Raw genomic sequence first — 25,729 nt, 5'->3', positions numbered from 1 at the left:
CTCCTAGTTTCCAAAATAACATTTAAACTTAACTAAAAATAAATTTAAAATAAAGTGTATGTTAACAATTTGTTCTAAAATTTTATAATAATATATATATTTTTTTGTAGTAGAGGAATTTAAAATGTAAATATTATTCCAGGATATCAAACATGTCCCTAGATATTGAGCCACATTGGGAGTCGGAAAGAAGTCAAATGGGGCCACAAAGAAAAGAAAGAAGGGGCAGGCAGGCAGGATGAGTCATGAATGGGAAAGTTACAGCTGTTCGACACTTGTCCTTCCCGCCCAATTACGTGTCTCAACCAACTTCTTTCTTTTTTTCGCGGGAATTATTAATGTTATTGGCGGGAATTATAATCAGATCCTCCTCTTCCGGGTCCCACTTTCTATTTTTTCTTTCTTTTCTTAGGACCCACCACACTCCAATTTCTTTCTTTTCTTTTTTTTTAAAAAAAAAAATCATGACCTTAGAGCTTAAAGTTTGTTTCATTCATTTATCAAATAAGGGCATATTAGTAATCTTGAATTTTCTAATTTATACTCTTTGATGAGATCGATTTGGATTTCGAATTTTTTTTTTTTAAACTTTATAATTTAGGACTCTTTATTTAAAGTTGTACAAAACAATATTTTATTTTAACGGTTTCAAACGCAATTAATTTAATAGTCGGAATTAAAGCAGGAATTGAGTTTTGACTAATATTTTTAAAATTTAATTCAAAATCCACCCCATGTATCCCAGTAGAAATAGTCGGCTAAACAAAAAGTTATGAGTTCGACTCTATCTAAAATGACAGGCTCGAACCCAGAAACTTAGGTTTAGTATCCACCGTCACCATTTATTATCGTTAGGCTAGAAGAACGATATATATTTAAAATTTTAATAACATTTGTTCGGTCACTCCAGCTCTATCCTAGCTCGAGACATTTTCAAAAGAGTCATTATTTATAGCGAAACTAGAGTTTATTTGTTAAAATTGAGTAGTTATTGTTTATTTATAAATGATATGTCAATAATAAGTTGTTGAAGTTTGAAACAAATAAAGACAAAAACTTCTTCATGTATATAAGTTACTAAACCATATATTTAAATAAAATCCAAAATTATGAAATTTTAAAAAAGAATTGAAATATCAACAAGCTATCCAATTTAATAATTTGGTCATAAACATGTATATAAGTTAGATTCTAAAATAATGAGATTAAACAAAGGAAATCCAACAAATGATAATTAATTAATTAAACTATTTTTTTACTTAGTACTTATTATTAAATTATTATTATTTTTGTAAGCATGAAGGGATGCGCATGGTCATGGTGTCACGTGACCATTGTCGTGATAACTGACAAAGCATCTTGTGGGAGGTGGAGGGACGACCAATGACCATACCATACAATATAACTTTTAAATATTTATTTTCTCTATTTAAAAAATAATAATAATAATTTAATTCAATAAGTTACTAAATCATAATTTTAAATAAAACCCAAATGTCACTAAACTTCAAATATTTATTTGTTTTATTTAAAAAAGACAGCAAAAAGTGAATATGATGTTTCATTGTCTAATAAATATATACAAACAATACTTTAAAACATTATTAAAACGTATCAAGGCATATATCTTTTGTGTTTTAATATCGATGACAAAACAGGCTTTGCAATAATATATAAGATTATTGATGTACTTATGTACTCTATAATTATTATTATTATTATTATTATTATTATAAAGTTATTTAAATTTGGTCATGTACGGATATTTGCTTGCACATGTATTGTCTAAAAAATAATAATCGTTTACTTATATATATATATATATATAGCTCAAACCCTTGTCACGTGGTCTGCTATTCTTCATTTTTTTTTGTATGATTTAAGTTTCATTATTGCCCTAGATATCTTCACTAAATCATAAAAAAATAAAAAAAAAAAATAAAATTGATGCTATTGACTCATTCAGATAAAATTAATAAATTGATATCATTTTTTTATTCTTTCTAAAGATTTTTATGCAAATGGAATTACTAATGTTTTTTATTTGATGATTGACATTTCTTAGTTTATAAAGTTGATGAAACATTTTAAAATAATTTATTGGTATGTTTGGTGACCTAATAAAGTTATTTTTTTTCTTTACAATTATTATAATAAAGAGCAAAATATTGCTATCAAAATAAGACAGCAAAATATGTTTACATATTATACATGTAAAAATAAATGAATATTTTTTTTTATTAAAAGTAATTAAAACCCTAATTCTTAAATGGAGCTATATTTAAACGGTCAAAACTACTAATGGGTATTTATAATTAGTGATAATAAATAAATGAATAAATATATAAAAAAAACATACGTACGTGGGGACCAAGTATATCTTAGCGGTTACATAAAAAAAGGAATATTTATTATTTATCATTTTCCAATCCACGACCGTTTTGTTGAATAAATATTAATTATCTAATTTATTTACTTGAAGGCCAAGTATCATACTTCAGTGGCAAAACTGTAATTTCGGAAGAAAAAATCTATTTCACACTCATATAATTTAAAAAATAAATTATAACTCCAATGATTTATTACAAAACTTGATGAATAATAGAGAATAATAATTAATGAAAATAATTGAAATAAAAATTATTCATTTTTATACTAATTTTATTTTAAAATAATATCATACATCCCGTGAGAGGACATGAATAATAAAAAATAATTTTTTGCAGGTATATATATATATTTTTTATATAAACAAATATTAAAAACAATTAAATAAAATCCAATTAACATGAAATATGCATGAGATGGTGGATGGGAGGGGCCAGAGACGGTATGGTGGTACTGCATGCCAGCTCAACTCATTACTTTTCACCAGCCGGATTCCAAATTAAAAATTAAATTAATTTTTTTTTTACCACACATGAAATCTTTCCAACCATGATAAATGCTGTCCCCTTCCCTTTAATGCGTTTTTTTGACCGTTCAGTAAAAAGTAAAAAAAAGAGGAGAGAGAAAGAGATGTGAAAGGACAGCCGTGAAAGAGTAGATGAGAGAGAGAAACGGCAAGGGAAAAGGTAAGCGACGAATTAATTGTTGCCCAACGAAATTTCCTTTTTCTTTTTTTCATTATTTATCTTTTCACTAAATCTTTCTTATTTTAAATCACGTTTTTTTTTTAAATATAAGTACATAGTAGAACTTTCACTATATATATATTTTTTTTAAATTTTTTTATCATTTGGTTTTGTGTGTGGGTAGGAAGTTATCCCAAGCTCATCACCTACACCTCAAGAGCTAGTTAATTTTACCACAAATTCAATTATCAATCAATCATTATATTAATTGAACAAAATACCATTATTTTTTATTTTTATAATTTTATTACTTAAAAAAATAGTATTTTTTCAATTATGTCAGTCTGCAATTTTATAAAAATAACACATTAAACGAATTAAAACAACTTAAAACTGTTATAAATAAAAATAAAATTGTGACTCTTAATGTTTTAAAAACAACTCTGATTAATGTAACTAAGTTGGTAGAAGTATATGGTCTTTTAACTTTTTTTTTTCAATATTTTTGTTGTCTTAAATACATACAATATTGATATTTTGAGATTATTTGAAAACTAAAATTTAGTCAATTGTTTTTAAAAAAAATACTAGCTCATTAGACTTACTTACTAAAATACCCTAATAATCATGACTTGTAACTTAGAATTTTTAATAGCTTTTTTTTTTTTTAAATCACTGTGATGTATATTTTAAAAATGGTCTAAAAATGATATTTGAGTTCCTGTGTTCGTTCAGTTAGTCTGATTAAATTAGTTAAGTAGATATGGGGCTATAATTAGTAACATTTTGAATGATATATATTTTTTTTTATCTAAATAAATATGAATATTATTTTGTTATAGATTATGTGATTGAAATAAATGAATTTTTTTAATATATATTTTTTTTAATTTTGTCTGAAAAATAAATAAGATGTAATAAAAATTGGTTAATAAATTCTTTATTCTCTCTATTTTTGAGATCTGCGTCCCTCTTCAACTGCTGCTGTAGCTCTTCTTGAGCAGTCTCTCTCTCTCTTTATTATTTCATTTTCTCTCTCTATATCTGTCTCTATTATTTATATATATCTATATATATATATATATATATACACACGACTCCTCCATTCTCAGTCGGTTCGGTTGCAGTCTATATCACTGCTCTACGGAGTCGATATTAACTATAATCGCCAATCTTTGTCATCTTCTTCACTGAGAAATTGCAGCCGTAGATTCCTAATCCCTTTCTCTGTTCATCACTCTTCTTCTCCAGACTGCTTTTACCCCCATTTCTAGGGTAGTAGATAGATAGATCCGCTGGTTGAGGTATTTCAACATTTATGTCTGTGAAATCTCCGTTGAACCTCTGTTTTTCGATTAACTCATCTTCTTCACCTGTTTCGATGCGTTTGAGGTAAAGCAGATTTCATTTTCTGATTTTTGTTCAATTGTTTTTGATGGGTATTGATTGATTTGTTATGGGTATTCTTTATTTTGCAGGATTTCATCTGGATTCAAGTGTTTTGGTGGATTTCATCATATAAAACGATTCTTCTATCTTTTCTTGTTCTTAAGAGGGCCTTTAATTTGACTCTCTATTTCAGTTTCTTTCCGTTTTTTTAGATCTCTTCTCTTCTATTCCATTTTGTTTATTCTCTTTCAAACTTACTGAAATGCCTTTACCGTTGAAGCGTTGTAAATCTTCGAAAAAACCTAACAATATTCCATTTGGGGAGGAAATGATGAGGAAAATAAGAGTGATTTGTTACGATCCATATGCTACTGATACGTCTGATATTGAAACTGATACTAAGAGAATCGTTCGTGAGATTACAATCCCATTTCGTGGTGTTTTTAATCAGTGTAAATCTACTGATATTGAAACGTCTTCCCATGATAGTAACCATGATTTAAAAGCTTTATCTAATAAGAAGATGAAAAGGGTATCATCAGGGAAGAAGACGATGATGAATTCATCAAAATACAGAGGAGTTAGACAAAGGAGATGGGGAAAATGGGCTGCTGAAATCCGAGACCCAATTCAAGGTAAGAGAGTTTGGCTTGGAACTTACAACACTGCTGAAGATGCATCAAATGCTTACAATAAGAAACGCCTTGAGTTTGAATCAATGGTTTCCGCCGGAAACCGTCGCGGCATATCTTCTCCGGCGACTATCTCCGACGATTCCTTTAACAGTAACAATATCTGGGTTTCTGCTTCCGAGACTGATAAGGATGATTTTGCAGAGGATCTTGCTCTAGAGCTAATGGGGTTTGATGATCTTGATCTACCGAAATCTGTTAATGATTCTGCTTCTGCTGCTGCTGATGGGTTCATTGAAGAACCTCTTGGTGTTCAATTTGGTGATGAAATGGGGTTCGATTCGATGCTGCTAACTGATTTCGGGCCTTTGTTTGATGATTTTGGAGATGTTTGTGACATGAATCTTGGTGGGTTTGAAGATTGTGATGAGGCGAGTGATCTTCTTCCGGTTTTCGATTTTGAGATTGGGAATGATGAACTTTCATGGGCTGATTGTGAAAACTTGAATATCGCATGCCTTTAGAAGTTTTGGTAGTTATTATTATTATTATTAGGTTATATATATATATATGAATATTATTATATAGTTTGAAATAGATTTTGTGATCTCAAGAACATGATGAAATTTGTTGTTCTTGAGATTGGTAAGTTTTGTTTGGTGTTTTTTTTGATAATGAGTCTGAAATTTCCGTTTTAGAAAGAAAGAGAGTGAAATATTTGTTCTAATTACTATTATAATTTCTATTAGTAAAAAGAAAAGTTAATGTTATTAATGAATGCAGTTATTTTTGTATGGAATTTACTTTTGTTGAAATGTGTATTATTTATTTTGGTCTTAATTGGGTTAGATTCTTGTAAAAGTTATTTTTACTGGTATCTAACTGAAAAATAGGGTAATATAATTCAATGAAGCTATCAATATAACACGATCTCCGAAATTCAGACAAGGTATTTTAATATATTAAAAAAGGGAAAAAAAATTAATTTAAATTATTATTGATTAAAAAGAATAGACTTGACAAGTCAAAAGAAGAAGAAATAACAATGTATTGTTTTAGAGAGGAAAAAATGTAATGATTTTGAGGAAGTGACAATTATTTTAGGTAAAATGACTTAAAGAGTATTGGTATATATGAATAAAATAAAAAATAATAATTTAAAATAGAGGATATTTTAGTATTTTGGTTAATGAAATGAGTAATGTGATTGTTAAGAAGTGATGGATTGAAAAATTAATTTGGAATGAATTTTTTAAAAAACTCAAAGAGTACAAGGTCTTAAATTTAATTATTTAAATAATTTTTTATTAGGTTATGAAAATTAAAATACTTATTTAAATTGGAAAAATATTAATTTAATAAAACTAAATTTGTACGGTGTTTTTAATTTTTTTTATAAACATTTAATTTTTATATTAGTTGGTGTAAGCAAAGTAATTATAGGCGTTAGGAGTGAGCTAAATTTGTAGTTATTAAACTAAATAAATCCAAATAAATTTTATAACAAAATCTTTTCGACACAATAAAAAACATTGGAATTATTATTAATTAAGAATTTCAACTAATCATTGTCTTATTAGAGTTTGTTTCATCTTGGATTATTTTGAATTTTGTCTTCTGTTTGGATAAAAAAATTATTTGACTTATTTTTTATTAAATTAATCATTTCGTACCAATTCTTATTCTTAATGTATCTATTACATTAAAAATAATACTCTCAATTGACGTGATTATAAATTTTTGCAATATCTAATTTGATAAAAACATATTTATCGCATCTTAAATTAACCAAGTCTATGCACTAATTAAATATTAATACGAGGACGGAATTTGATGAACGTCATCTAATTACTATAATGACCGTCTTTAACACCCTCTAAAACATGTTGACAAAATATTTTGCGACAATCTTATAGAAATACGAAACGAGTCTAATAGACTTAAAATTCTTCACATCAATAGTACCTTAAGCTTTATTAATAAGACATATTAAAGTAGTTTTAAAACTCTGGTCAAATGATGAAAAACTATAAAAATGATCAATTGTTTTCGTTATTCAGTCTTAAAAAATGTCACGCCTTCTTAAAAAAAGCCAAAGTAAACTCGTTGTCCCAACGTTTTATCACTTACGCACTCTTAATGGCCTCCAAACATATATTTTGTTGTACTAATTGGATCAAAAGTAATATCATTCAATTTAGATATGATCTTAAACGACTTCTAAACAAACCCTTATATAACTTAGTAATTCTTGTAGAGATTTTTAGTTCACTATCTTTAACTTTTTCCTTGATTGAGATCAAATTAATCAAATTATTTATTGATTGAGCGTTAGATATTTCATGGAAAAATTTGGTATTTCTATCTCCAACTCTTAACTATGTACCTCTATTTCGTTGATTTGCCTCAATTTCTTCCTTATTACACATATCAAACAACATAAACAATGTGATTCCGAGAACTAACCTTCTAATTAGAGAATTCACAAATCTCCTCGGTCTCATTAATGACATTAATTTTATTACACAAGTAATTTATTTTAACACAAAATAATTCAAGATTTCCCACAAACTAACTTTTAAACGTTTACACAAATTCCTTAAATTTACCAAAGAAAAATAAAATAAAAAATAATGAGTATAATAATTTGTTTTTATAAAACTAAAAGAATCCAAGAAGAAATAAGCTGTAAACAAGTGCGACCTCTGATTTTTGTCCAAAATCTAGGCACAATTTGTAGGACCCAATTTAATTAGTCCAATGTTAGAAAACAGTCCCATCCAAGGGCTATTTCAATATCTCAATATAATAAAAAAAGTGACATAATTTAAAAAATTAAAAGTTAAAAAAAACAAATTTACATTGTCCAATTTGTCTCTTTAAATAGCCCATAACTCATAATTAAATAACCCATAACATCTTGATTTCTCTAATTTCCTATTAAATAGGAAACATTTTTTAACTCTAGTTTAACATGTACATACTTAAACTGCATTTTTATTAATTTTTTTATAATACATTGTTTTATTTAAAATTAAAAATAAAATAAATATAATAATTGAAATGATACATTGCTGAGATTTCACGAAAACGTGATAGGGGATAACAATTGTCTGCTCTGCTAAAGGGGACCCTATGCCAGTTGGAAATTTGACATAAATTTTCTCATGAATGCCAAACAAACATGTCTCATCAACCACTAATTTTTTCTTTCCATCACCAAATTCCCACATGTTGGATTATTTGAAAAAAAAAAAAAACTTGAATTATAAATTTGGACAGAATGGTTGTTTATACATTAAATTTGGGTTAATTTTTATCAAAGAAGAACTTTGAATGGTGATATATAAAATTTAAACTATCGAGATTTTAGTTAATTTAAACACATGAAACGTTGGTCTTCTTAATTTATCTAAAACATTAGATCCAAAGCTAGAGCTGGTTTTGAGAAGAAAAAAAATTAATTTATTTAAAAATTATATTTTTTTAAATTTTATTGTGTTATTGTTAGATAAAATAATATTTTAAATATATATATATTAACAAATTTAATAACATTAGTTCGTTTCATCTCACCCCTCACTCCAACTTAGAGTGTTTTCAAAGAGAGATATCATGATTAATTAATCAAAAAGTCTAAATATTTGTTTAGAAATAATATAATAATCCAAGAGCAGTTTGGCTAGTTTTGTTCAAAATTTTACTAATCTAAACAAGAATAACTTAAATTCCTTTTTGGGTTGAAAATTTTGAGTTACTTGAAATTATTTATGTATACTTTATATAAATATATAATAAAATACATTATTTCTTAATTTTTTTTGAATTGATGATGGTGGGGTAGTTAATTAGGGATGCAATGGTATCTTATCCGTCGGGCAATGAAATACTTATATCCGATCCGGAACTCGACGGATGTCTTTATTTATAACTCCATCCCGACGGACAACTTATTACCCGAATAAAGTGTGAATTATATTTATTATTTTTTAAAACTACCAAATTTTAAATAATTATTATATTTCTTAAATATTAAATAATTATTATATTTATTATGACCATCTAAAATTTTATTTTTGAAAAAATTGATTAATTGAAATAATTTTGTTAAATTATTAAAATATATTTATGTATTAGAAATTTAAATTTTATAAAATAATAACATTTTGATATTTTTTGGATTGTTAAAATGATATTAATTAATAAATTGATTTTCTACAAATTATTATTATTTTAAATTTTTTAATTTATATAAAAAATGATAAAAATCGTTTCAACACGACGAAAACATATAAAAACATTATTTAATATGTTATTGAGTTCGCAAATACTCGAGAAAAACGATTAAATACAATTATAATATCATAATTTAATATATCAAACATAATTTAATCTATTTTTACATAAATAACGTTACTCAATTTAAAAAAATATATTTATTAAATAAGTTGTTCAAATAATCCTATACCTAAGAAGTTCGAAATAATCAACCATTTATCAAACTAGTTCTAAAGCAATTATGTGATAATGTGAGAGAGACTACTTACATATTTTTAGTTCGACAATCAAAACATTTAATTGTTTCACCTAACACTAACAACTCACTTAAAAATGTAAGCTCAAACTCAAAATCAAATTTAAGAGCTATAAAGTCCTTATGGAAACAAACTATCCTAGAACAAGTACAAGTCATAACTCCTACCATACCATGTTTGGAAGAAAAACAACTATAAATCTACCATTCTTACTTTTATTTTAAAAATATTAAAAACATCAAATTTTAAAAACTAACTCATTTATCGAGGCAATGGCGGTAAACGAGTCAAGCCGAACTCGAGCTCGGCTCGATTAAGTATTTTTTTAACTTAACTCGAACTCGAGAATGAACAAGTTTATAGATTTGAGCTCGAGCTTAACTCAAATATTTACCTACAAATTCGGCTAAACTTGAAAAACTTGAACTAAAATTAAAATTTTAAATATTTGTGAAGAAAAAAAAATTATTTTAAATTTTATGTTTTAATATTAAAATAAAAAAAAATATTATTTATTATTATGTTCGAAAAAACTCGACAAGACATCGAACAAATATTATCAGGGTCGACCTTGGGCGACCCTTGGGAAGTAGGAATAGCTCTTGGGCTAGGGCAGCCCACCTCCCAGGACACCCACCCCTAGAGCAATCCATTTAATAAATAAAATAAAATAATTAGTTAAATTTATTGAATTTTTAATTATAAAATATTGTAGCATAGTGGTCCAAAATAAAAATTAAGAATTTTTATAAAGTTATGTGTCCAAATTTCACCAAAAACAATATTTTAAATTAGACATATGACAACAAAAAAAAAAATCATTTTTTATCCTACTAAGGGCTGGGGCAGCCTAATACTTGGGCAAACTCTGAGTATTATATGAGCTCGAGCTCGACTTGAATATTAAACGAGGCAGCCTAATACTTGGGCAAACTCTGAGTATTATATGAGCTCGAGCTCGACTTGAATATTAAACGAGTTAGTTCGAGCTCGACTTGAACTTGATCAAAGTTAAACTCAAGTTGAGCTTTACCGAGAGGCTCAAGAGCTCATTTGCAACCCTATATATATATATATATATAAATAAATAAAGTTTGGAAATAATTAGACACAAAATTTGATTTTCTTTAATGATTTTAATTTTTGAGTATCTAATTCAAATATTAATTTAAATGAGATAATATAAAGCGAAATATGTATTTCAATATTCTTTACTATGTTTTTTTGTTTTTGTTTAAAACCTCATTAATAATTTAAATCAAATAATAATTGCAAATGATTAAATGTGATTCAAAACTATACATAGAAAATTCTCATTTTTAAATATGCTCTATAATAAAGTATTATTGCTGCATACACTTTTGTTTTAGGTCTTCAAGGAACATGAATTTGATAAATGATTGTTAGGTTAAGATACCATTGACATTAGCTTGTGTGTGTCCCATCTGTAAATAAAATCTCCTAGATCGAAACATTGGTCAACATTAAATATATGCAAGGAGAACCGTCCAATTAATTATAATATTAAAAAAAAAGATGATTTTTTTTTTTTTAATTTTAAATAATGTGAAAGTGGTTCAATACAATGAATGATTTGATTTTGATTTAGTCTTAATTGATCACTTGTGTCAAAGAGTGCACACAAAGTCTTCTCATGTTTTGGAATTTTAATTAGCACTTTCACAAGTTAATAAATTTATAAATCGTACATGAAATATATTTTATTATTATTTTGATTCATTCAAAACTTTTTGGAGGCATAGAATAATACTAGATAAACTGAGTTCATTTTTACCTCAGGTCGAATGTGAAAGAAAGATCAATCAGAACAAAAGGTTGTCTTCTCCAGTAGTTCCACAACTATTACCGTGGTTGTTGCCAACGGGGATCTTCCATTTCGAAAGGTTATTGGGTCGGCTCTGATGCTGAGAGCTAATGCAATGGTTTAAGGTTTCACGCCATATCGATATAAGGTTCTGATACAAAAAAAAATTAAATTTAAATTGGATTACAAATGAGATGAATGTATGCCTCTAAAATTAGGTTCACGCTGTATCTATCTAAGGTTATAAATATTATTCATTCAATAAATTATATTAGATTATTCTAATTTCCTTGTTAGAACTGATCAATCAAATAGCTTTTATTTAATTTTAACACAATCAAACTAAATAGAAGACGTTTAATAGTCTCTCATGGTACCATCATAATTACACATTGAATCTTATTAATAATAGAAGCCACCACCTTACAATGTCATTGAATCCCATTAATAATAGAAACCACCACCTTACAATGCAAAACAAGTTCGAATGCTTATTAATAATAGAGTCACTATGGATCAAATGGGTGCATACGAGGTTTATGAAACACGAAACCAGCATCTGGACCTGCAAAATTCACGAAGGTATGAACTGGTCTCTAAAAAAGATTCTTAAACTAAGAAGCGATATTGCAGATCTTTATGACATCCGACCAGGGGACGGGAAAGACACTTTATTCTGCATGACTCTTGGTTTGAAAACCAGCCTATCATCGACAAGGAGGAGTTTCAAAATACTCGTATCAGAAGGGACTACGCAAAAGCGAAAATCAGAGACATCAAAGACGTGAATTGGAACTTGCTCTTGAGAAGAATTCCAGAAGGAAAGAGGATACTGGATCATATAAGTAACATACAACTACACGACAGACCGGATATTCATGAATGGAAAGCTGAGGACAATGGGAAGCTGGTATTGAAGAAAATATGGGAGGTAATCCGGGAAAAAGCGCAGAAAGTAGAATGGGCTCCTCTTGTATGGTTAACGAAGATTACCCCTCGACACTAGTTCATTCTATGGCTCGCCTTCTGGGAAAGACTCAGCACTCGTGATCGTATCAGTAAGTATATGAGCATCCCGGACGCGAGCTGTCTTCTATGCATAGGAAATGAAGAAACCATATATCACCTATTCGGGAGCTGCTGTATTGCTTCGGAGCTTTGGGACAGATTCTATAAAAGCTTGGAGCTGACCAATTTCCCGAGCGAATGGAATGAAATCAAAGAAGCAGCACTACTCAAAGCCAAGGGAAATAGATTTGCAACAAGCGTGTTCAAGTGTGGCTTTGGAGCAGTGGTGTATAACATTTGGCAAGAACGGAATGCAAGGGTATATGACAGAACCCGCAGGAGCATTGACGAGTTATGTAAAGATATTGTACTGGATTGCAGCGCCCTCGCGGGAACGTGGAGAAGAATTCCAAGCACGGAGCAGTACTGGAATATCTGCAGGAACTGGAATTTACCGTTTTTTAAACTCACTAGAATTGAAAGCATTGTAAACAAATAATTCATTTACGTTTTTAGCTTTTTAGTTTTTATTCAGAATATTACGACTTCAAAATCATTCTAGGCCTGTCTAGAATGATCTCTTAAACTCGTGTTTTTTTTTTCCCGTTTTTGGGAATTTTTAATGAAATGACGCTAAGTCGTTTTTTCCAAAAAAAAAAAAGTTTGAATGTTGTATTGTCCGCCTCATAACACATACGACCGACATTTGACATTTTGAACATAGACATCATATACGTTGGTATTAAGGGTTGGATTTATGTTTATATGCTAGGAGCCCACTCCAAAATTTTATTTGTCACGACACCCTAATTTTATTTTTTATTTTTTAAATTTAATTTACTAAATTTTCTCTAATTCTAATAAGATGACAATACTTACGTCATCTACTGGTTTTATTCATAATTTTTTTTTAAGTCTATCTTGAAATCTAATTCCTAGATCCATCCCTAGTTGATATGGATTCAAGAACACTATTAATAAGGAATAACCATTTTTTTTAAAACGATATCTCCTTCCATATATATTGACCACATCCTCAACATTTTGTGATAAACTCATCCTAGGGCTCCTCATTTATGCTTTTGGCTATGAACCGAAATAAAAAAAATAAAACTATGTACTTAATGTAAAATATATATTGGACTTGTTTGAAAATACGGAATTAAAGTGAAGCTGAATTTGAACGAACAAATGTTATTAAATTTGTTAATATAAATAATTATCTAAAAATCAAAACATTATTTCATCTAAATCAATATTTCACTAAGATATTCACTGTTTCAAACACAGTCAATATGTATTTATCATTTATCCTACATTAAACAAGTTTTAAATATGTGGTCAAATGAGAAATGTTTCATTTTCCAATTGTCACATATAACAAATTGAAACCTCTGAAGCCCCATTATAACCAGTCCCACAACTCACAATGGTTCTTTAAGGATTGTAAGAAACAAATTTAATTATAGGCCTTATTTGGATGATTCTATTTTTATTATAGAAGAAAACAATTGATCTGAAATTTGGATCAGCCATAAAAAGAAGCCCAATATTTTAAATTTTAAATTTGTACAATGGACCAAATGAGCCCAATATGTATAGTTTTATACTGGGCTTATTCTTCTAGAATAATCTATAGTGGATAGGCCGAATAAAAAATGGTTTAATTTGCTGGCAATTATCTCCCATAAACTCCCAATAGTCTCTCATGGTACAATCATAAGAATCCTATTAATAATAGAAGCCACCACCCCTTACAATGCCATTGAATCCCATTAATATTAGAAACCACCACCTTACAATGCAAAACAAGTTTGAATGTTGTATTGTTCGCCTCGTCACACAAATGACATCATCATATACGTAACGACGTCAATATTAGAGACGTATCTAGGTTAAGGCTCAGATAAGCTTCAACCAACCTCGAAAAGAATTTTTTTTTGTCGTTGAAATATGACATAACTCTAGAATTTTTTATTTATTTTAATTTAATTCATTATTTATTTTTCTAGTTCTAGAAAAGGGATAAAATTTACGTCTGCTCGTTTATCCATAATTTCTTAAACCCAATTCAATTTTTTTCAAGCCCAACCAAACTCTAATTCATAGATTCAAGAACACTATTATTAAGGGATCAACTATTTGGACAACTATCTCTCTTTCTAAGTAAGGATCTGCTGTCACAAGAGATTGTTTCATTTGTTATTTCAGAAATCAAAACGATGTCATTTTAATAAATAAGAGAAATAAAAAATTATATATATGATATTTTATTTTAATATTTAATTTTCTTTTTCCTCCCTTCACTCTTTTCTCTCTCCGCAGATCACACCATTCTCTCCATTTTGTGGTAAACTCATCCCAGGGAATCCTTATTTATGCTTTGCCTATGATCCCAAATAAAATAATAATAATTTTTTTTGTGTGTCCATAATGAAAAATACATATTATTGTCAAATAATCTTACATTAATCAACCTTTAACTATGTGATCAAACAAGAAATGCTTAGTTTTCCATTTATCACATATCAAAATTTGAAACTTCTAAAGCCCATTATAACCAGTCCACAAGTCACAATGTTCTTTTATTTGGACCAGACATAAAAACCTAATATTATGTTTTACTTCTAGAATGATCTAAAGATTCATAGGCCCAATAAAACCATTCGCTGGCATATTCGAAAGCATAAGTTGGCACGTGTTAAGTTATCTGGCTTGTATACAAGGCCAATCCTTTTCTTTGTCAGAGTTTATCTCCTTCTTTCATCTTCCTCTTTCAAGTTCATCATCATTTCTCACTAATTCATCATATATATGATCATCATGTATATTTATATCTAATCTAACCCATATCTGTATATATATGTTGTATATTTAGATCTGTATATGTATAGGTACTGTTGTAATCTTTACATTAACCCTAACCCTAGACTTGTGATTTCTTATTCTTCTCACTAGTTTCTCTGTTTATATATCTGATTTCTCTAGTACTAATCTATTATGAGGAAAGTTCGAGTTATCTGCAGCGATCCATATGCAACTGATTCCTCCTCTGATGAAGATTGCGAGAAACCCAATTCAAATCCCAATCGAATAGCTAAATTGCCGAAAAGAATTGTCTATCGCATCGATCTAGATCTATCCTCAAATGGGTCTGCTGAATCTGACAACAATATGAAGCGTAAGGAGCGGAAGAAGGTGGATCGGAGCGATGGGAAGGGGATTAGAGGTGTTCGTCGTCGACCTTGGGGGAAATGGGCTGCGGAGATCCGTGATCCGTTTAAAAAGGTTCGACTTTGGTTGGGGACTTTCGATACGGCTGAGGAGGCGCAGAATGCTTATGTTGCTAAGGTGGTTGAATTTGCTGCTAGACGGAGGGCTGAAGCTGAAGCTGATTTGGATGAGAAGTCTCGAACTGCTGTATCGCCTTCGTCTGTTCTTGAAAACGCGGTGATTGATGGAGGAGATGAGGATGTGAAGATTGATAATAAGAAGAGCCATGAACAGATCAAATTTGAAGAGAATCCGTTATGGCAGCTTGGTTCAATTGTTTGCATGATTGACTTGTTGGGTGATTTTAGCAACATTGATGATCTGACAATTTGCGATATTGAGAAGAATTTGGCGGCTAACAAAAGTGTTTGAATTGGGTAATTCGTGTACTGTGAATATCAATCAACGTAGCTAATGATGAAGGATTATTCAATTTCTTATCGGCTATTCAACTTTGTTAACTATCTTAGGATCCATTTTCATTTGATTTAGGAAAATACAAAAAAAATTGTTTATCATGTTCTTGTTGTAGTTTTCATTTTTTATACTGTTGTTGAAGAAGAAGAACCTTTGTTCTCTTTTATGCAATTCATAGGTTTTAACTCCATTGATGCTTCTCTGAATTAGTTTGATTCATGATCTGATTTGCTTGTATACATACAATTTGCTGTTGTTGTTCTTTAATGATTGATGAATAATGAAATTCATGATTGGGTTTATTCTTGTATAGAAGATTATACCATAAATGTTGATCTCAAATAGGTTAGGTTCTTCAGATTGAGCTATGAGGAAGATCTAACATGGGTTAGCTTTATTTTTTGTTTTTAGTTATGGTTAGGTAGTTTGATTTGGTTATGTGGTTAATTGGATTCCTTTTCTATCTATGTCTGAATAGTTAAAGTGTCTTCGATTTTTCATGACCTGTCATTGGCCAAACTTCGGGTTTGAATTTTTGTCGACCTAACTTTGAATCATGTTAGTTTGGCATTTCCAATTTTTGGTATGACAGGGTTTAAAGATCCTTATGTTTTGTTTCATGTCTTGTTCGATTATTACTAAGAATCGCGGTGGGTGGATCGTGGTAGCATTATCTCGAGATGTTTTATTTTGATTGGTTTAGCAAAAAGGATGAGAAGAAATAATGAATTTATGTAGAAGAGAAGATCATCACGTTCTTCCAACTTGATTTCCTATTTTACTTTGACACGGCTTGAAGGCTTAGAACATATGTTTTGAATTTTGATTGTTTTATAATTTAAATGTTACTTCCACGCATTTACATCCTAATATAACATAACATTTAGTACTTACCAAAGACTTGTCTGAAAACAAGGATTTGATTTTTGTATTGGTTAACTAAAAAAATATTATTTAAAATTTAACAAAAGATAAAGTAAGAATTTTAGTTGATAAATTAAATAATATTATAATAAAAATAGTTGTGATATGATAAATAAATAGTTTTTAAAAATTTGGGTAGAATCTGAAATCGGAGAGGAGAATGCGTTTACAATCCTGTCCCATTTTTACTTCGGGAATATTTTAATGCTATTCCTGCTTCGTTCGGTTTCGAAAAATTCTAGGGGCATCGTTTATACTAAAATAAAAATTATACAATAAAATTATATAAACGATTTTTTTTAATATAATATCTATTTTAATAATGTATATTGAAATTTTATATTATTATAAATAATAAACTTACAATTATTATAAAATATAATAAATAAATAAATATATTAATGATTTTATATATTTAATTGTGTTTATCGTGTTCGAGGCAAAATTGAGGTGAGATCGGGCATATGACACAAATATCATCACCGTCCCATCCCGGTTAACTATCGGTTAAACCGAGAAAAAATTGCCACAAACGGAACAATTAGGTTTGATTACACATTACAATTTCAAATTGTCATCCTTACCTACAAATCCCATATCGATTCAAATAACTTATTTCTTTTCAATCATCCAATCACACGCTTATATATTAGTTTTATCAATAATTTTCCTATTATTTTTTAAAGCCTATTTTTTTTTTTTTTTTTTTTTAAATCTACTCTAACTCAAATCCTTAAATTTGTTCTTGATTTTTTAGAAATTATTTATTTAAAGTTTATTGATATTTTATCTTTCAAATATATGAGATAGAAAGGAGAGAAAAAATATATTAAATAAAGATAATAGGAATAATGTGTTAAATTTTGAATAAAAAAAAAACCTAATTAAAATTATTAAAGTGAATGGATATGAGATTTTTTTATATTTTTATTATGTCAACAACCAACCAATCATGTTTTGTTTTATATTTTCTTATTCCTTGAAAATTTATATTAAACTATATATATTGCGTCATTTGACCAACATCTCTTTCGTCTTTATTATTCTGATCTCTTTATCCTTTTCTGGACCTTGTTTAATTACAAATTCAATAATATTTATACATGCTAATGTTTTTAAATAACTTATTATTCAATTTATTATTACATTATATTTCTATTTCTTTTATAATATTTAACAATATAAATAACATAGTTTAATTATTCTGTTGAGATGATTTACTTTTTAAATAGCAGATACCAAATAAGGTTATTTAGACATAATTAGTTGATTTTTCTTAGAAAAAATAATAATAATTTATGATTTTAAAGAGGTAATAATTTTTTTAAGTAAAAAAACGATTGTAATAATTAATAAAAGTAATAATAAAATGATGTTTGATTTGTTTGGGTTATTTCAATAACCTAAACAGAATAAAACCATAATATACAAACATACAATTACAAATTAGTTATTTTCAAGAAAAATAATTTTTTCCTATAATATATTTCAAATTAAATCCTCTAAAAAATAGTTGACCACTCCACCAATATCTGAAAAGTGAAATGTACGAACCTAGATCTCTAGATTGTCAATTGCTCTTATCTACTGATCCTAAACTGGATAATAAAACTATTAATAATATGAAGATTTTTTCTTAAAATTAAGCTAAAATATTTTAATAAAAACTGAACATATATAATTTACTAGATAAGACTATTTTTTAGTTAATAGTATTAAAAATACTACTACCTTCCTAATCTCTTGATGGACAAATTTTCAGTAAATATAAATGATCTCATCTTATTATTTTAATTTATTTGTAATAGTTATTAAAAACATATATTTTTTATTTTTTATTTTTTTATTTTTTCTAGATAAAAATTAATATTATCAAAGCATTTATTTTCAATTGGTCATAGTCATAAGCATGGACCTCAATTTAACAAATAATTAATTAATGTGGCCATGAGCACAATAATAATAATAATAATAAATTAATAAAATAAAATAAAGGTCAATAATTGTATCCGATGGGTTGTATGATTATATTATTGTCTCAATATAACCTTCATTTTTCTGCCCTATACTTTTAAGAAACAATATCAATATACTTCATAAACAATAAGAGAACAACACAAATGAATAAATATTAAGTTAATTCAAAAATCTATTCCATATTTAATTAATCATTGGTAGAAGAAATCTAAGCAATGTAGCATTGATAATTAACAAATTGTTTTTTTTCAAAAACGAATTAAAATCTTGTCTTTTCATATGCCTATTATTCTTCGTGTGATTATATTTTGACGATTTCAGGCACTTGAACAGGATAGCGATAGATACAATCGATCCAAGGGTTATCATCTTCTGGTTCGTCGATAGTTTTAATGCATTTCCATATGGCACTATTACACTTGAATCCACTCCCAAATCCTATTTGCCACACTCTATCTCCTTTCTTCATCCTTCCTTTAGCCTCGGTGTAGCTGAGCTCGTACCAAATGGAGGACGACGATGTATTTCCAAACCGATGCAAAGTCATTCTCGATGCCTCCACATCCTCCCCTGTCAACTTTAGTCTAGTTTGTAGCTCGTCGATAACTGCTCTCCCACCAGCATGGATGCAAAAATGCTCGAAAGCCTTCTTGAAATTTGGTATGTAAGGCTTCACCTATATAGGTAAAAATTGCATATTATGTAAATGCATTTTGGACAAATGGGAGTGGAAACCACACATATAAAGAGTAAAATCTTAACCATGTTTGGAAAAATAAACATTACACCTTTTTACCATTATAAGTACAAACATTTCTATAAGTGTCACAAAAAGTATTAATTGTTCACACTAACATATTATATTAAATGTATTTTGAACCATTTGCACTCATGCTATTATTATTTTTTAAATGAGATGCTTTTTCAGAGACTAATCCATACTAGTACAACAAAACTAAATAAATACAAATTCTAACCATGATTGTAAAAATATTTCGCTTGGTTGTACTAACCTTTATCTTAAAAACCTTTCGACGTATAAGTGTGACCAAAAAGTATAATTGCTCCGATATCGGAAGGACCATTGGCCCGACTGTCGCAATATTACTCTTCAAAGCCTCACTAGCCATTTTCACCAAATCTTTCGATAGTGAAATTCCTAGTTTGCCCTCGTCATCTTCCTCCTCAAAGGCACATCGATACGCCCCGTCATGAGACCCTTTATGAGTCCGCACAAGCCGAGTCAACCTATACTTGGCTATGTTTCGCCCTGACGAACAATTCGTCAGGAGCAGAGCAGCACCGCCCAACCGAAATAAGCAGTTGGGCAGCATCATGGAACGGTCATTGCCCATGTAACAATTTGGTGTGATAATCTCAGTGCTAACAATCAAAGCATATGAATTGGGCCGAACCCGAAGTAAATCTTGGACTAGGCCCACAGATATCAAGCCCGCACTACAGCCCATACCCGAAAGATCAAAACACTTAACATTACTCCTCATCTTATACCTATTAACCAACATTGAAGAGAACGATGGTATAGGATTAAAAAGGCTACAATTCACGATCAAAACATCGATAATCTCGATCAAGATCCCGGTTTTCTTGATCAAAGAATCAACCGCGGAGAATATGACTAGCTCTGTTTCTTCTCTGGCATAGACCATGTTTGGTTCGGGTGGAATGTAATGGATCGCGGGTGGTAAGGAAGTTTCCTCACCTAGACCGGATCTTTCGAGGATCTTGAGCTGAAAATCGATGGTTTGTGGTTGAGAATGCATTATCAAGTTGGCATGTTCCATGAAGGTTGCATAGGGGACACGACATGTCCATGGAGGTTTGAAACATGCGTGGTTTATGAGATAGACGGCGGATGATTGCCTTGTGATGAGGTGAATGGCGGCGGAGGAAATGAGGAGGAGGAGAGAAATGTTTTTGATGTTTTGGGTAAGGGATGATGTTAGAATGATGGATAGAAGAATGAAAAAGGAGGAAATTTGGTTGATGATTAAGAATTGGTAAATTTGTTTTGAGTAGTACTTGAGCTTGTTGGAAATGGAGATTTCTGGCATTTTCTCTCTTTTGTGTATGAGAAAGGAAAACAGGGAGAGATTGCATGTGGAGAGTGATAATGAAGGAAAGGGGCAGAGCATTTAAAGTGGTAGAAGAGGAACCAATGGTATTAAATGAATATAGTAAATTTATATGAAAATGAAAACACTTGTTTTTCACAAATATACATATGGTAAAAAGTTGATTTAAATGAGATAAATTTTTAGAGTTTGTTATCTTTAGTGGGTAACAAATGGTTGAACTATCGTCGAGGATGCAATGCGATTAAGAGATATCGATCAATTGTTCATGTGATTCACTCTTCGATAAATTTGTTTGGAATGTGTTTTGTTAGGAGAAATTATGTGAGTTTAACCAATAAAACTTCATTACTTTGTGTGGGGATGTGATTAATAGTGTGATTTTAATTCTAACTAATAATGGATTTCTTATAATGATAAATCATGTTGGATGTTCTTCAATGAGGAGGAGACAACCCTTTATATTCGTTTGAATTGTAGGGGTGTTGCTGAAATTATCCTTTGAGCATAAATAATATGTCATGTCGCGAACCATTTATTGGTGTTAGAAATATATACCATGTGATTAGACTTGCGGGTTTTAAACAATAAAATAATATACAGATTGTTTTTTTTGAAATTGTTGTTGTCGCACAACGGATCAATATTAGGATTAAGGTGAGTTTAAGTCCATAAAAAATATTAAAGAAAAGAAGTTAAATTACTCTCTAATTTTCTGGTTTTTTAAATCTAATGCTTGATGAAATATTTATTTATTTTTTTAGTTTTATTTTTCGAACACACCAACAATTTTGTTAAGCTCACCAAAAATATTTTTAAGTCTATTCAAACTTCAAATCCTAATTTCGTTCCATTGATGAAATGATATAATAACCAACTTATTTGATGGAGAAACTCAATATTTTTTTTTAGTAAGATCAGATAAGAAAAACTATTGTATTATTATTTATCTTTTCTACATTCACATGACGTTTCTATGTAACAAATTATATTTTTTTTTATCAAAAATATTTAAATATTTTATTTGTTGAAAAACGAATTCAACGGTCAAATATTAATTATTGTGAAAACAGGAAGGGGGTCCATTTAGAGTCAGAGAAATCTATTTACTGAAGCAAAATTTATAGCGGTAGATTTAATATTATTGATTCTTCTGTCATTTTATTTTATTAACTTGTAATTATATTTAAGAAATAGATTGAATATACAAATTATAAAGTAAGTTAAAAGTCAAGTTAATTTAGTTCATGCATCCATCCAAAATAAAGAAAATCAATTATTTTCTGGCTAATCTTTAGGTCATTTCAATTAAAGGTGTGTTATAAAAATTATAAACAAGATAAAAACATGATTCTTTATCTAGTTAAAATTGGCTTAGAATGTATGATTTTAATATAGTCCATATTTAAAATGTTGAGTTAATTTATAAAATTTTATGAATCTATAAATTAATTTGATTTTATACAAGTAAAGTGAATTTGTATTTATAAATTAAAAATTAAATTATTATTTATTTAAATAATGATTTTTTAATTATTATTTTTGTAATTTTTTATTTATTTTTTAAATTAATTATATATTAATAACAATTAATATTCTTTTGAAATAAATATTTATAATTTAAAATAAATTTTTAATTTTGCACCTTACAAGTTAATAACATTTAAAAATATATATTAATTTTGAATGTATTGATTATGTCCATAATAATTAAAATTTTAAGATTTCAAATATAAACTAATTAGTTTAAGGGAAATGATGTGTCTATCTCTTCATTGGATTAGAATTTTAAAATTCTCTCTCCTATTACATTTTCAATCTATGGAGGGATGACACATCATTTTTCTATAAATTTCTGTCAAAATTTTCCGCTCTCTAACATTTTCCTTTTAAATATGTAAATTCTTAAATTAGTTAAACTTATTTTATTTTAAATATTTTTGAGAGCATTTTTTCGTAACCTCTTCGGTGTGCGATTAATCCCCTTGGGTTAAACACATAGCCCATAATCTACTCAAGCAATTAACTAGACGAGCGGAACTTGTCGTCTGATGAACTCGAACCTAGAACTATAGAGAGGCTGCGGACCTGTGTATCCACCTCCTTTTGATGCTCGGCAGAGATTTTATTTTAATTTTACAATCACATATATTACAATTTTATAAAAAAATTATAAAGTAAAATAAATTTATAATTATAATTTCTTTTCAAAAATATTACAAATTGTTATTGTAATTATAATTTTTTTTCCCTTAAATTATTTGTTAACCTAATTATTAGGAGTGACAATTTGGGTGGAGGAATTTGGGTTGGCGGGTTAACGGGTTGAGTGATACTAACATAAACTTAACCTGTTAATTAATTTATGTCAAAATCTCTAACCTAATTTTGATTGGTTTATTGTGATTGACCCGAACCCAACCCGATTGACCCGATTTAACGAACTCAACTCGATGTAATTAATTCACATCTTTGTTTCAAATTAAAATGACATAAACACAAAATAAAAATGAAGTTAAATCACAAATCTGTTTAAAAAAATCTTACAAAAGAAAATGAGTGAGTGAGTAAAAAAGAAGAAGACAAAACTCAACAAAAGAAACTTGTAAAAGGATTATCGTGTCGACTTTGGGTTATTTCAAGTCGACCAAATTCTGACATGTCTATTAATTAGGTTAAACAAGTCAACCTGAACAAAAAAAACATTTACATTAACCCGATTTGTTCGTATTCCATTCGGACCGTGTTTTCGTGTCGGGTCAAAAATTGACACCCCTACTAATTAAAGTATGTATATGAATACAAATAATATAAATATATATATTTTAAAAAAACTTACAATTTAAAATAATTTTTTGTTTCTATGAGTTTACATTCATGCAAAGGGCCATCATGTTTGAGGTCTACTAGCTTCTAGGACAACAGGCCCATTCGCACAAGATATCATGTGGGACATCAGGCCCATTCGTTTCCTAAATATGAGATATTGTATGATGAATTGATCAATGATATTTTGTAAATTGGATTACCATATACTTCTTTCTGTAAGGCTGGTATTCTATAAGTTTATGTTATTCTTCAGGTAATATGTATGACAACTAAAGTTTTTTTTTTTTAAATAAAGAATTAACCTATTATATAAATGAGTTCGAATCTTCACATAGATTACTTTAAAAAATATATATTCATTTTGAAAATCAAAACAAGACATATTATTTTTACTAATTCAAATGTCGTGTTAAAACTTAAGAGTTGTACAATTTCACAGTACAAAAATTTGTGAATTCTTTTCAATAATTATTTGATAAAGAATTGACAAGTTCTATTTATTTAGATGACCCTCCAACATGATTTTGATTGATGAATCAGAGGTGTTTTTAATTTGTGATTTTTATATGATTTGCACTAAGTGACAAATTTATGTAGAATTACTATGTTTAAGCCCAGACAAAAGTAAAATGTAAAATTTATATTAAATATTTGATGTATCTAATTTTATAGTGATTTTTAAGATAAATTGTATAAATTCAGCCCTCATTTTGTTTCTCCCCAAATACATTTTATTTTTTAAAAAAAAAACTTATATAAAGTTATAGCCCCAATATAAATATTTATTTATTTGTGATTGTTTCCTTTAAGAGAATTCCTTGAGCTTGATGAATATGAGAAATAAGACATTTCATTTAATAACAATAAAGACAATATGACAATTATAAGTGTCACTCAAATTTAAGAAGTCTTTAACTAAGAGGGGAATGTATGGATCTAATAAAAAGTATTTATCATATTAGACTATTTCAAAAATAATAAATCATTTTGAAAACAAAATTCTCTTTTAACATTATTTGTCAATTAATCAATGAATATATTAAAAACACAAAACCGACCTTAGCTCAGTTGGTAGAGCGGAGGACTGTAGTAGTTAAAAGCTGTTATCCTTAGGTCACTGGTTCGAATCCGGTAGGTCGGATTTTTTTTTTCTTTTAGGTTGGTGGGTTCAGGCTGACAGATTAACGTGTTGAACGATACTAACCTGTACTTGACTTGTTTAGTAATTCGTGTCAAAATCTCTAACATAACTTGACTTGTTTATTTGTGATTGACCTGACCCGATTTAACTAACTCAACTCGATGTAATTAATTCACATCTCTCTGTTTCAAATTAAAATGACATCAACACAAACAAAAATAAGTTAAATCACAAATTTTATTACAAAAAAAATAAGTGAGTGAGTACTGAGTAGAAAAAAAACCACAAAACTAAACAAAAGAAATTTGTAAACGGATTATTATCGGGTCTATTTGAGTCATTTTAGGTCGACCCAATTTTAACCTGTTTATTAAGTCGACCTAATTTTCACTCAAAAAAAAAAATATATGAACCTAACATGATTTTTTTCGCATTCAATTCAGGTCGTGTTTTGGGGTTGAGATTCAAAATTACCACACCCATTCGTTTCCTAAATGTCTTAACTTGTTATTTTTGTTTATGCTGGTCCAAAAACGGTTTATAGGTTAATTTAGTTAAATTCTTAAATTAGGTAAGTTTATGTTTGAAAATTCGAACTCATTTATGTTA

General features: G+C 28.5%; 3 protein-coding genes and 1 non-coding gene across 4 annotated transcripts; 3 read left to right on the top strand and 1 right to left on the bottom strand.

The window, feature by feature from the left end:
• Positions 1-4,124: 4,124 nt before the first annotated feature.
• LOC124936342 (ethylene-responsive transcription factor ERF118-like) lies at positions 4,125-5,894 on the top strand. Its single transcript, XM_047476836.1, has 2 exons — positions 4,125-4,466; positions 4,553-5,894. Exon 2 carries the CDS (start codon positions 4,726-4,728, stop codon positions 5,617-5,619), a length of 894 nt encoding a protein of 297 aa, XP_047332792.1. The 5' UTR covers positions 4,125-4,466; positions 4,553-4,725; the 3' UTR covers positions 5,620-5,894.
• Positions 5,895-15,231: 9,337 nt separating this feature from the next.
• On the top strand, positions 15,232-16,343 carry LOC124936291 (ethylene-responsive transcription factor ERF119-like). The gene has a single exon (XM_047476780.1). It carries the CDS (start codon positions 15,464-15,466, stop codon positions 16,106-16,108), a length of 645 nt encoding a protein of 214 aa, XP_047332736.1. The 5' UTR covers positions 15,232-15,463; the 3' UTR covers positions 16,109-16,343.
• A 3,012-nt stretch (positions 16,344-19,355) lies between these two features.
• Positions 19,356-21,259, bottom strand: LOC124936467 (3-ketoacyl-CoA synthase 6-like). The gene is made up of 2 exons (XM_047476969.1): positions 20,068-21,259; positions 19,356-19,730 (listed from the first exon to the last, which is right to left on the bottom strand). The coding sequence occupies exons 1-2, from the start codon at positions 21,208-21,210 to the stop codon at positions 19,356-19,358; spliced, it is 1,518 nt and encodes a 505-aa protein (XP_047332925.1). The 5' UTR covers positions 21,211-21,259.
• Positions 21,260-25,032: 3,773 nt separating this feature from the next.
• TRNAY-GUA lies at positions 25,033-25,120 on the top strand. The gene is given in 2 exon segments: positions 25,033-25,069; positions 25,085-25,120. It is a non-coding gene; the product is annotated as a tRNA-Tyr (tRNA).
• Positions 25,121-25,729: the final 609 nt, after the last annotated feature.

Source organism: Impatiens glandulifera, chromosome 4 (genome assembly GCF_907164915.1).
Source record: "Impatiens glandulifera chromosome 4, dImpGla2.1, whole genome shotgun sequence".
NCBI classification, from domain to species: domain Eukaryota; kingdom Viridiplantae; phylum Streptophyta; class Magnoliopsida; order Ericales; family Balsaminaceae; genus Impatiens; species Impatiens glandulifera.
The sequence above is the reverse complement of the archived record's forward strand: the minus strand, read 5'-3'. Positions and strand labels throughout refer to the sequence as shown.

What these genes read in the sequence shown, in the direction of transcription:
- LOC124936342 (XM_047476836.1), top strand. Translation starts at nt 4,726, where the DNA reads ATGCCTTTACCGTTGAAGCGTTGTAAATCTTCGAAAAAACCTAACAAT.
- LOC124936467 (XM_047476969.1), bottom strand. Translation starts at nt 21,210, where the DNA reads ATGCTCTGCCCCTTTCCTTCATTATCACTCTCCACATGCAATCTCTCC. An exon ending in GAAAGGTTTTTAAGATAAAG is followed by an intron (nt 19,731 to 20,067) that starts GTTAGTACAACC and finishes TTACCTATATAG; the next exon opens with GTGAAGCCTTACATACCAAA.
- LOC124936291 (XM_047476780.1), top strand. Translation starts at nt 15,464, where the DNA reads ATGAGGAAAGTTCGAGTTATCTGCAGCGATCCATATGCAACTGATTCC.